The following is a 10,979-nucleotide window of genomic DNA, read 5'->3' on the forward strand; positions in this document are numbered from 1 at the left end:
ATCGACCCGGTCGCGTTCTCTAAAAAACTTTTCGAACAGTTTCGAGGCAAATTTTGCATTTTATTTTCTACAGTGATACTTCATTCTCTTCGAAATTAAAAAACTTTTTCCAACGAACAAGAAGAGTGGGTGAATCGATCGGAAAAATTCCAAAGACCGTAACAGTATGCATTAAGAGTACTATGGACGCATGAAAAGTTATAAAAATCGACGATACGCGTGATATTCAGAAGAGAAGAATTTTTCTTCGATTATGCATTTAGTTATAACGCGAAGGAGAGTCTCCGTTCTACGTTTCGAACCGTTGTCACTCGGGGCCAATAAATCAATTCTACTCACGCCCATCTATTTCGCAAAGTTAGGTACTTCTACCGCGCGAACAGTTGCTGCAGAAGCGCAGAAAACTGAACACGAACCAGTTGGCACAGGGTTAATAATAATGGCCACCCCCGCTTCCGTGTCCGCCGCCAGAGCTGCCAGCAGAGCTTTCCGAGTAGGAGCTGTGGCTATTGTAAGAACCGTTCTCGCCGTCCCCGTCCGAATGACTTTCGCTGTGCTCGTAACTCGAAGATTCTGGTCCGTGACCGGTATAGTGGCCGCCATCTTCGTGAGTATAGCTCTCGTGATCGCTGGCTTCGGCTTGTTCATCGCCACCATCCTGGTGATCACCATCGACGGCTATATAATGGCTATCGACCATGGTACCTGCGTAAGTTTACGACGAAATTGATAAAACAGCACCAAGTCAGGTTTGAGTTACAAGTTCGTCGAGCAGTAACAACATTTGCGTACAGTACGGAGAATTTAGTCGCAAGTGATTCAGCGTCGTGGTTCTTCGACGTAATTAGCAATATGACTTCTCGTCGTTAAAATTGATACGAAAGAACTAATTAATCGAAAACTCGCAGTGGATAAATATAGAATACCCATGGTATTCTGAAATAAAAGTGTCGCGCAACGGTTGACACGTAATTACATGCTCGACGTCGCACAATTTCTCTGTACCTGCGCTCTCGTGATCACCGGAACGAGAGCTGGCTGCCTCGTCGTGGTGGCCACTTTTCTTGTCACCGCGCGACTTGCCGTAGGCGAGGTGCTTCTCGAATGCGTACTTGTCGCCGTCCTGCTTGTGGAAGGTGTCGAGGCTCTTATACCCGTGATTGCCCTTGCTGAACGTTGCCTTCAAGTAACCCTTCTCGCCCTCGGCGTCGCTACCGAACGTCTTGTAGTATCCACCCCCGTCTGATTTCCCTAAAACCACGGTATTATTGCGGCTTGTTATCGTCGACGAGGCTGGGACCGCCGCAGAAGCCAGAGAGCCCGCTTAGGGCTCGTGCTCCTCGAGTCCCTTTCAAGATTTGTCTGCTCCTCGTTAATTTCCCCTTTTCCGTCGGTTTGTTGTGATTTGGGGACGGTGACGGATTAATTGGCTCGTGAAGATCGAGATAACGAGGATACTTAATTATTATCGAGGGTAAGCGTCTTACCGATTGACAGAAATAATCGAGATTTTGTCAGTTTAATCCCACTGCTCGCGCGTAGAAGGCTTGTGAGAAATAATACGTACCAGACTCAGTTTTCTCGCTCTTTTTAGAGTCCTTCTGTGACTCCTCGCTAAGTAAATCCTGCACTTCCGTGGCGGCGGACGACGGTGCAGGCGCGCGAACCTCACGACGCAGCGACTCGACGCTGACGACGTCGACGTCGCGGGCACGAGCCTCGAGGGAACCGCAGCTGACGAGCAGCAGCAACGCGACGACGGGTCCTCGCCACATCCTTCTGATGCCCTCGATTCGCCGATATCGATGTCGATCGTTTGTTGGTAAACTTCGACAGAGGCTGCTTTATCCAGCACCTCCCACTCGACTCTGCCGCGAATTTTCTTCTTGCCAGACGGGGTGGCGGATACCGGAGATCGAACGGATTTCGCAACGAACTCCAAGTGTCTCAGGTATTGAGGAGTTTCCGTCGCGTTGCTTCGAACATTGGTGCGCGTCGAATGGGAAAAACGTCGGTTGTTATCAGTTCTAATTACGCTCTAAATTAACGCGAACCGTTAACTGTAACCAGCGCCACACGATTTACAATGAACGTTCACAGGAACAATTGCACTGGTTTCGTAACCGAGAAGCACACCGTGGCAACGCCTTTCGTAACACGCGACACAACGGGCAAAAAGTGGGTTGCATAACGAAATTTAAAAATCACTTCCTAACCCAGTTCAAATTCCGACTGTTTCAACAACGATCTCGACCTGAGACGATCGACGCGTTAACGAATCAGAGACCGACGATCGACAAACCGGGCAAATCACGACGCGTGCCGCACGAACGGTTTCACGCTTTCCATCGATCGGTGGAACGAAACGGTCCTCGAGATCGGATCGATCGTGGCACGATCGAGTGATATAACGGCACCAGCGGATCGTCGACCCCGCGAAAGCGTTTTTTTACCGATCCTCGCTATGTTTTTTCTTTCTTTTTCACTGCTCGGAACTAGAGGCGTTGTTCTTACGCCAAATCGTTTCTCGATCGACCGCATTATCTCACGGCTGTTACGGAGACGTTTCAGTTAGCCGATCGTTACGCGGAATATATAGAAGTCCCGCGATTGTTATATAGTTTCTCGATCGTTTTTGCCAGAAGCTTACCGGATCACTGGGAATTGTGTAAGCGACGTTAAGCGAGGCGGATACGAGACACTGTTACGTGGATCGTAGCGATCGATCGCTAAGAGCGGTTCCGGAAACGAGATCAGGCGATCGAAGACCAAGGATCTATCTTCTCGATTGGCTAAAATATTCAATCGCTCTTGATCGTTAATCGAGATTCCAGCGTATTTACACGCAGTTACCAGGCATTTCTATCTTCGACGTTCCTTCTGGCGGTGAATAATATATATCGTCCAGAGGAACAGCGTGATCCGTGATGGAATCTCAGCCATCCGGTTCGGACGGGAGCAGTAATTCTTCTTCTCTATTTAAGAAGAGCCAACGCGTCAGTGGGAGCGTCGACATAATCGAGCTTAAAACCACGCGGCCGCCGCAAGCCGACGGTAAGCGTCCCGGATACCTGCCACGCCAGCTACTTTCCATCCAGATTATCCGGTAATTTGAAAATCTCGGACGGAATGTAACTCCTTGGAACTGTTCGACGCCTTGTAAGTACCGCGAGGGCCCTCCATTCTCTTTTCTTCTTCCCCGTATCTACTTGTCAGCTGCAGGACTCCGCCAATGGTGATGGATTAGAACGAAAGAGAGGATGGGAATTAACCTAATTAATTCTAGACTCGAGTTAGCTGCATACCAGTGAACGTTGGTCACGTTTGATGGTCTTAAAGTGTCCGAGGATTCAAAGGATCGTTTGAGAATTTCGAGGAATTATTCGTGCAAGTATTCGTGGAAATTTATAGTTACAGAGAATTCGGAAAGAAGCATCGAACGGTGGAAGAAGCTTTGAAATTTGCAACGCGGAGAAGTTAAGTATAATAGTTACTGTCCAACGCAAGCTTCAAGTCGCGTGTCGGACAAGTAGATTTTCATTACCTGTAGCTTTTAGTGCGGCAAAAGCAAGCACAAACGACGTGGATGATACGAAGGTCTCGATGTTCGATATCAAACAGTTTATACCGTTCAAACGGATCGGTTTGATTAAAAGCGACAGACAGCGTGGATACTTCGAACAGAGCGATTTGGAACGTGCAAAGTCAATAGTCGGAACGTCCGCTGTCATTGGTTGCAGACGTTCTAATGTATTCGGCGCCTCAAGTATCGACGTACACGTGTTGTTCCGTGTATAGATGCCACGATACGTACGGAATCGCGAATCAGGCCACGAAGAAACACGCGAATCCACCGGGTACTTCTCTTGTTTCCATTGTTCCAGAAAAATTGCACGCCACGTAGGTTGAAATAATTTCAATTTTTAATGCGCGATTTCGTTCGAATTCCGCGACCCTTTAAAATTATGGCTGGCAGATTCAGCCGCGTAATTGTAAATAGATTTCCTCTGTCTGACTGGTCAGCGCGCCATGATTGAACCTGCTAGCAGGTCGCCAAGCCATTTAATGCAATTTGCTATTCACATATTTTCACGTGGACGTATACGAATTCGAATAAAATTGCAGGTATCGAGTGGAAAACTGACAAACTTGGTCCTGAATTAATTTTCCCGCGATCGAAACTCGTTGAAACTCTTTGTTAACTCATTTTTCCAATTCGAGCGCGCCCTTGCGCTCGCAGCGCGGAAATTCGAGCTTAAACCGCTGGCCATCTAGGATAAATCACGGGCGAAGTTTACTTTTAATTTCATTATACCGAAACGATCTTAGCGGTTTTAATAAAGGGCTCGCGAAAATTGTGACCGTTTATTTTCACCGCGATACGCATTCCACGGTCACTGTAATTCTTTTATTCGCGTTTCACCGTCCCGCTTTTCACTCCCGCCGCATCATTAACCGTTTTTCTGCGGCTGGCCGACTTTGGTATTCAAAGAGCAATTCGTGGCGGGGAGGCTCGATTAAAATGGATTTGTGTTTCGCGGCTGAAATGGGTTAGAAGAACTCGCAAGATTTCCTTTAGTAATTTAGAAGTTTCAACGCTTTGAACGATTACTTGTGAACTTTCCTTGAAAGACGAGCTCGACGTGGCATCGACCGTGGGGAAACTGCACGCCGAGATGATATTTAATAAGAGCGACGAACTTGCACGGCAACTTCCCAAGAAAGAGTACGGAAAAGTGATTTCGCGCTGATTCATAGGCGTTTTTTAACGAAGCTTCCTCTCGCGGAGCTGAAATTTCGCAAACCCCCCATTTTGTATCGCTCGCCGATACATCGATAATGCAACCCACGGAAGAAAGCCGCGTTATGTATATTTGTTTTTAAAATGAGCTTCTTCTTCCGCCAAGATTGATGACCGCTCGTTTCAAAGTGAATCGCTTCGCCAAGCGAACCGTGCTATACGGATTTCCAGATGTATCTTCCTGGCTTTTGTAGAGACGCGCGATACATCATTTCGCGATGGCCGCTACTTATGGCGAGTTTCACTCGATGTGTGTGTAACAGTTGTAATACACGCAGATAGAAAGAAATCTCGTTACGAGACAATGATGCGAGAAAGCGGACTAAATTTTTCACGGTTTTAGAATCCCTAAATTTTTAGTGGAATACAATGTTGCTTGCACACAAATGTATGTATGTATATAGAAGGGCAGATTTCGTATGCGAAATTGAATATGTAACGCTAACTGTAACTTACAACTCGCACTCCCACTTGCAAATGTTCTCCAGGTTCTCACAGATTTTTGGAACGAGGTCGCTTTGAAGTTGGGAAAGTCTGATGTTTAATTCACAGAAAAGTGCGAAGTAGGATGCGAAGTAAAAATCGAGCAGCCGGCAACAGCCAGCACAGAATGGTTTAGCTCTTTGCTCGCGACATAAATCCGAGGCGATCATTGAAAAATTGGTAATTACCATTTCATGAGACTTTGGATACGTATTTTCTTACGTATTTCATATCACGCTGTAATCAACGCTATCTTAGAGTACGCGAGAGTCAAATCTTTTGTTACCCCCATTTTGATGAATGGGCAAACAAAATCCGTGACGTAGCATAAATCCAACGAACCTAGATACAGAGCATTTTCGCTCGTTTACAACCGTTCACCTTCCATCCATTCCACTGCGACGCTTTACTCGCGGATTTGATAACGCAAACTTTACAGCTTACGTTTAAAGCGGGGTTAAACACGAGATACTATTTACGCGGCCCTAAAAAGTGGAACCGTAAAATTTCACTTCTCGAGGAATCTCGTCGTCTCGTGGCGGGAAATAAATTTTTAAATTTCTCTCGCAGATAGCCTGCTCTCTGGCCGCGGGATCTCCTTGCGCTCGGATCATCCGATATAAGCGGACGAGCAGTTTCGAAATCCCCTTCAATTCCGACTCGAATCGAATTCGAAAGTTGCGAATTCTGTCCGCTTGCTTATTTCCGTGTTTGTTTCGCCTCTCGCCAATTCCCGCCGGAAAATATTGTCCACTATTTCTACTTCAGGATCTTCTTGCCTCTTCTTTTACCCTCGTCGGCTCGATACCAGCGACCGGGAGGGTTCACCGTGCAACTTGTAAATGCGGCTGAAAATGCGGATGTACACAGCTTTCACGTGTAATGGTACTCCACGATAATAACTATGCTCAGTGGAAACGAACCCTACCGTCCACCTAATGCACGCCGTTCTGCCTCCGTTCCGTTGTAACGTACATTTTTACGCGTTCGTTGGTAACGCCTATTGGAGCGAGAATAATTTATGATTTGACCTACAATTTGTAACGTTGTTAATAGACGCTGTAATCGAGAGGAGAATTCTGCTGACTTTTTTCGGGAATTAACAATTTTTGCGAAACATGAATAATAATTTTGTGAGAACTATTTGAAACAGTTTTAGGAAATCCACTGTGCGTTATCGATGTCGATAAATCCGTGATGGAAATTCAATTTTTTATTAAATGGAAACGATGTAGTACGAGCGCATAAATAACGAGGACGTTTAATCACAAGTTTGGTAAAAATTTGTTCAAATTTATACGATTTCGCAGTATACCGTGACGCAGATAGCGCGTGCATGATGTACGACGTGAACACTGTAGGGGACCAGGGACGATGTGGGAAATTTCTGGTCATTTAAATCCAAAGTTCCCCAAGTGGAACGTAATACCGTGTCGAATCAATCGCTCAGAAGAGATAGCGCCGGTGAAGCGCCAACTTTTACTTTAAATTATGCGTGTCTACCGGAAGTTCCAGGATCGCGCTTCCATCGAGCGCAATTTCAAAACACTCACGCGTTTACGAACACGATCCGAGGGAAAAAGAATCAATCGCCTTCGATCCTTCCCTCGATACGTTCTCCAATAGACTTGAACGTACACGTGGACGTTTCTCTGCGTATACCGGCCACCTCGAGGTGAGGCAGGGTATCTAACGTCGGTTAATCCGTTATAAAGTGGGCGAAGGAGGATTTTGTCACGAACTCGAGCTAAGAACTTCAATGGCAACTTGTTCTCCAAAGAAGTTTCTTTTACAGCAGAAGAGAGACATCAAAGTACCATTTCCGTGCGAAGAAGCAACGAAACAACATCGTGCGACTGCTATTAGAAGATTTTTAACACTTTCGCCACTGCTTGGCTTGGATTTGTACCGATGTCTCCGAGGAATTTCAAGGAAATCGTCAAGAGTCGGAAAATGCTAGCTGATCACAATGTTCACCGCTTCCGAGGTACTAAATATTCATTCGGCGGGGCTGCTTTAAATTTTCAGATCAACTGGAACAAATTCTGCTTGCGAAGTAGTACGTCCAATGAATCAAGTTATAAGATCGAACGATTTCCGGACACTCGTCGCGGGGCGGAGACTCCGCGTACCTTTATCCGTTTCACGGTGCTCGATATTTGGCGCGCTGAGATAATACAGAACGGAAGAGCGGATTTCCGTTCGTTTTACACGAAATCAGTGGGAATAAATCGCGTAAGGAAATCGCCAGATACAGAAGTTCGATTCCGCTCGAATGGCCTCATTTCTGGCAAGGATTTCGCTGATTTTATCTTGCAAACCGATTGCACTGCGTTTCACCGTCTATATCAACCCTTATAAATATCCACAGATAAAAAGACGCACTATATGGTTACACGTAATTAATGCGTACCGATAATACCCGCTGAAATGTTCGAATATCCACTTTTTTTACCTCTTACGCTTTGCCACTCCTCTTCGATAGCTGAATCCTTCGAGTTTCCCTTTATACTCGTCGTACGATTGATTCTTGTTCATTCCTTACCGATTATCATCTGACTGTTGATTGGATTGTTCAATGGTGGTACGAACGCGGAGATTTCGAGATTTATGGGGATGAATTGAAATTGTTATGGTAGCAATCTCCAGAATGGTCAGGTTGGAAGCTCTTAAAGCTTAATTGGATTCTGAAGGTAGTGGACGGGATTTCGTCGTGGCGATTCTCGAGATATCGATTCCAGCCCGTTTTATGGGCCGATGTCACGCGTAAAACATCGGAAAACACCGTTCCATCGTCTCGAGGTTGTTTGTTACTAGTTTATTACTGCATTTCCGTTAAACTGGTAACGTTTAAAACGTCGAACGCAACAGGAGAACATTTTTACTATACTTTTTGCGATTTTATAGAATATCGTGTGGCTCTAATACAGCAGAATTTTTCTTTCCTTGTTTCTTTCTTCTCTTTTTCAATTTTAAAACGCGCGAACAAGCGCTTCTCTCCTCGGAAAATCCATAGAATCTCCATACGAAGCGAAACTCGCAAGTAGACGCTGCGCTAGTCCGCTCGCTTGTACAATTTTCAACGGTAGCCGGTTAACAATCTGAAATCCGCTCTCGAGAGCTCAGCAATCAAGCATATTGTCTCGCGTCTGGCTGCGCACTGAAGGGCAACATAATAAAAGACAGTGAAAACTGATTCGACCGAGCGTCTCCCCCGGGGATCGTACAGTTCCGCTTCGATCATGTTGTCGTAGAATGTGTACAAGCCCCGTTCCTTCCTGTTATTCGATGCTGCTTCCTCTGCGCCATTTTCAGAGGTCCGCTTCGCTCTTATTTATGTATACGCACCGAAGACATCCAAGTTTCCCGACGAGAACGTTGCTGCAGATTGAACGGACTGCGTTCCATTGCAAGAATCCAATCCGTTTACAATCGATAGAAATGTTTCTTCGGGTTCTAATTGATTTTTCAAGCATCGCTGCGGGTTCGCATAATTTTCTGGGCATCGTTGAACGAGTCGTGGATAAAAAAATTTGCCACCTTCGGCTGTTTCTGAATTTCATCGGAAAATTGGGCAAGTCTGTAAGTTCGAGCGATCACGAGGTTCATCCGGTATTTAATCGCCTGAGAAACTGCAGTTCTCGCCAGTAACGATGGCGATCCAATAAGTTGTTATATTAAAGTAGGTTACATCGGTTTTTACGAGCGATGATAACGTAACATCCCGAGGACGTTTTCGTCTCCGCGTTGATACCCGACGGAATTTTCCACCTAACGAGGTGTCGGGAGATCTGGCGCTGATTCGATTTCCCGAAGAACTCTTCTCATTCTTCGGCGAAATTCAATTTCGGCTCGGATCTCAGGTCCTGTCACGGAGCAACTTAGGCCGCGTTTAAACGGGAACGGCAGGCTAATTAAAAGGAACCCGGGATTTGCATTCCCTGATCAAACCGAACATCCTTCCGGCCTTTTTTCCCGCCGTGCGAATTCCACGGCGACGGCGCGCCGACATTCTTCCTTGATACTCGGACAGAAATGCATGGGAGATAAGTGGAATTAATGCGACGTGAAATTTTTCCAATTAGCGAATTCTTCGCTGCAACTTTTTTCAGGTCAAGATGACATCGAAAGTCCTCTGATCCTTTTAATCTCTTCAGAATGATTAATGGCATCCGGAAATCACTCGAACACTCCCACGTATCTTCTTATATATTCGTTTGGATATTGAAACAGCAACATCCCATTGCTAAGTATTCGAAATCAATTTTCAGTGAAAGCTTCGTCTACCCCTTGCGCATCCATTCGCCACCATCGATAGAAGAGTCAAGGAGAAAATAGAAATTAACGCGGAAACGTCGCTCGATCGCTCGATCTTAATTCATCGATGAGCGCTAGATGAGATAAGGAAAAATCGGGGGTGAAACGTTCCGCGGCGAAAGTAATCGCGACGATCGAGGCGAAGGGGGAAGACGAAGCAGCGATAGAAGAAGAAATAAAACGAAGCAGACGAGGACGAAGATGGCTCGTGCAGGCTGGTAAGTCGAAGGTGGATGGATCCTGTCGGGATTCAAGCTGATGCCATTCATCTTCGTCTCCCGAGCGAGCAACGAGCCGGTCTCGACCCTCCCTCCTCCTCAGGACACGCTCCTCTATCATGTTCACCAATACCTTGATCTGTTCGCTGTTTCGCTAGCCCGTACCGTGGTTCTTACGGCACCGACGCATGCCTCGTTTCGACTTATTTCAACCCCTATCCGCTGCTCCTCCAGCCCCTGCGCTCCTCAACTCTTTTTCTCTTCACCGTCTCGCCTCTTTATCAGCGGTTTTTGCACGCGAAACTTTCCGTTGATCAATGACGGGGCGAAAAGTTTTTGGCGCGTCGCGGGGTTGATAATTGAGTTGCGTACTCCGCCACGGTTCCGCCGCCGGCGCTGTTACCACGTCTGGGAGATTGAAAGATTAATATTGCAACCGGGGTTGGTGGGTCCCTGAATTTTGTAGCGGCACCGACGAAGGAGAGAGGAGCCTAGGCCACGGTGAATTTATTTTGATAAGAGTTTCTTCTTTCACGGTGTACGGCTTTTTTTTTCTCTCCCAAGTCTGCCAGGAGCCGGGGGGAGAGAGATTGATTCGATGCAAGTAGGAGAGATTGATGAAGTTGATTAGAAAACCTCTGGGGTTTTACATATTAAGTCTATGGTATTACCTCGATGAGGTATCGGGAACGGTGGCGAGAAAAACTGTCCGACCATCGCACGGTCAGGCTTGCGTTTACTTTTAGAATCACTCGGTAGGCTGCACGGAAAATACGTGACAATATTGAACTGGTTCTTTGTACGATGCGGTATCGCGGAGTCAATTATTCATACATGTCAATCTCGTGTACGTAAAAACACGCTAGAATGGTGTCGCGGAACTAAAGTCAATATCGCCGATCTGTTCGCACGCTGTGCTGTACAAGCAAGAAACTAGTTCATTATTACTTCCTAGAACTTTTTTTACTGGCGTACTCGTTGTTAAGTCTCTTTATAGAATATTTCTCACAATTTTGCCTGCATTCAACGCTCTCGAAACTCCAAACGCATGTGCGCAGGAAATTCATAGTTTCAAATCGCCAGAGATGTTAAGATAACTCTTAATAATATATTATACTGCATCGCGAGGTTTAGCAGCAACTGTGACAAGAGCGATTCGA

The 10,979-nt window shown here is 46.1% G+C and overlaps 1 protein-coding gene across 1 annotated transcript; it reads right to left on the bottom strand.

Annotated features, from left to right (window-relative positions):
- Window positions 1-430: 430 nt before the first annotated feature.
- On the bottom strand, window positions 431-7,822 carry LOC143433489 (uncharacterized). Its single transcript, XM_076910826.1, has 4 exons — window positions 7,740-7,822; window positions 1,568-1,839; window positions 1,006-1,251; window positions 431-705 (listed from the first exon to the last, which is right to left on the bottom strand). Exons 1-4 carry the CDS (start codon window positions 7,820-7,822, stop codon window positions 431-433), a joined length of 876 nt encoding a protein of 291 aa, XP_076766941.1.
- Between the last annotated feature and the right edge of the window lie 3,157 nt (window positions 7,823-10,979).

Source organism: Xylocopa sonorina, chromosome 3 (genome assembly GCF_050948175.1).
Source record: "Xylocopa sonorina isolate GNS202 chromosome 3, iyXylSono1_principal, whole genome shotgun sequence".
Classification (NCBI taxonomy): Eukaryota; Metazoa; Arthropoda; class Insecta; order Hymenoptera; family Apidae; genus Xylocopa; species Xylocopa sonorina.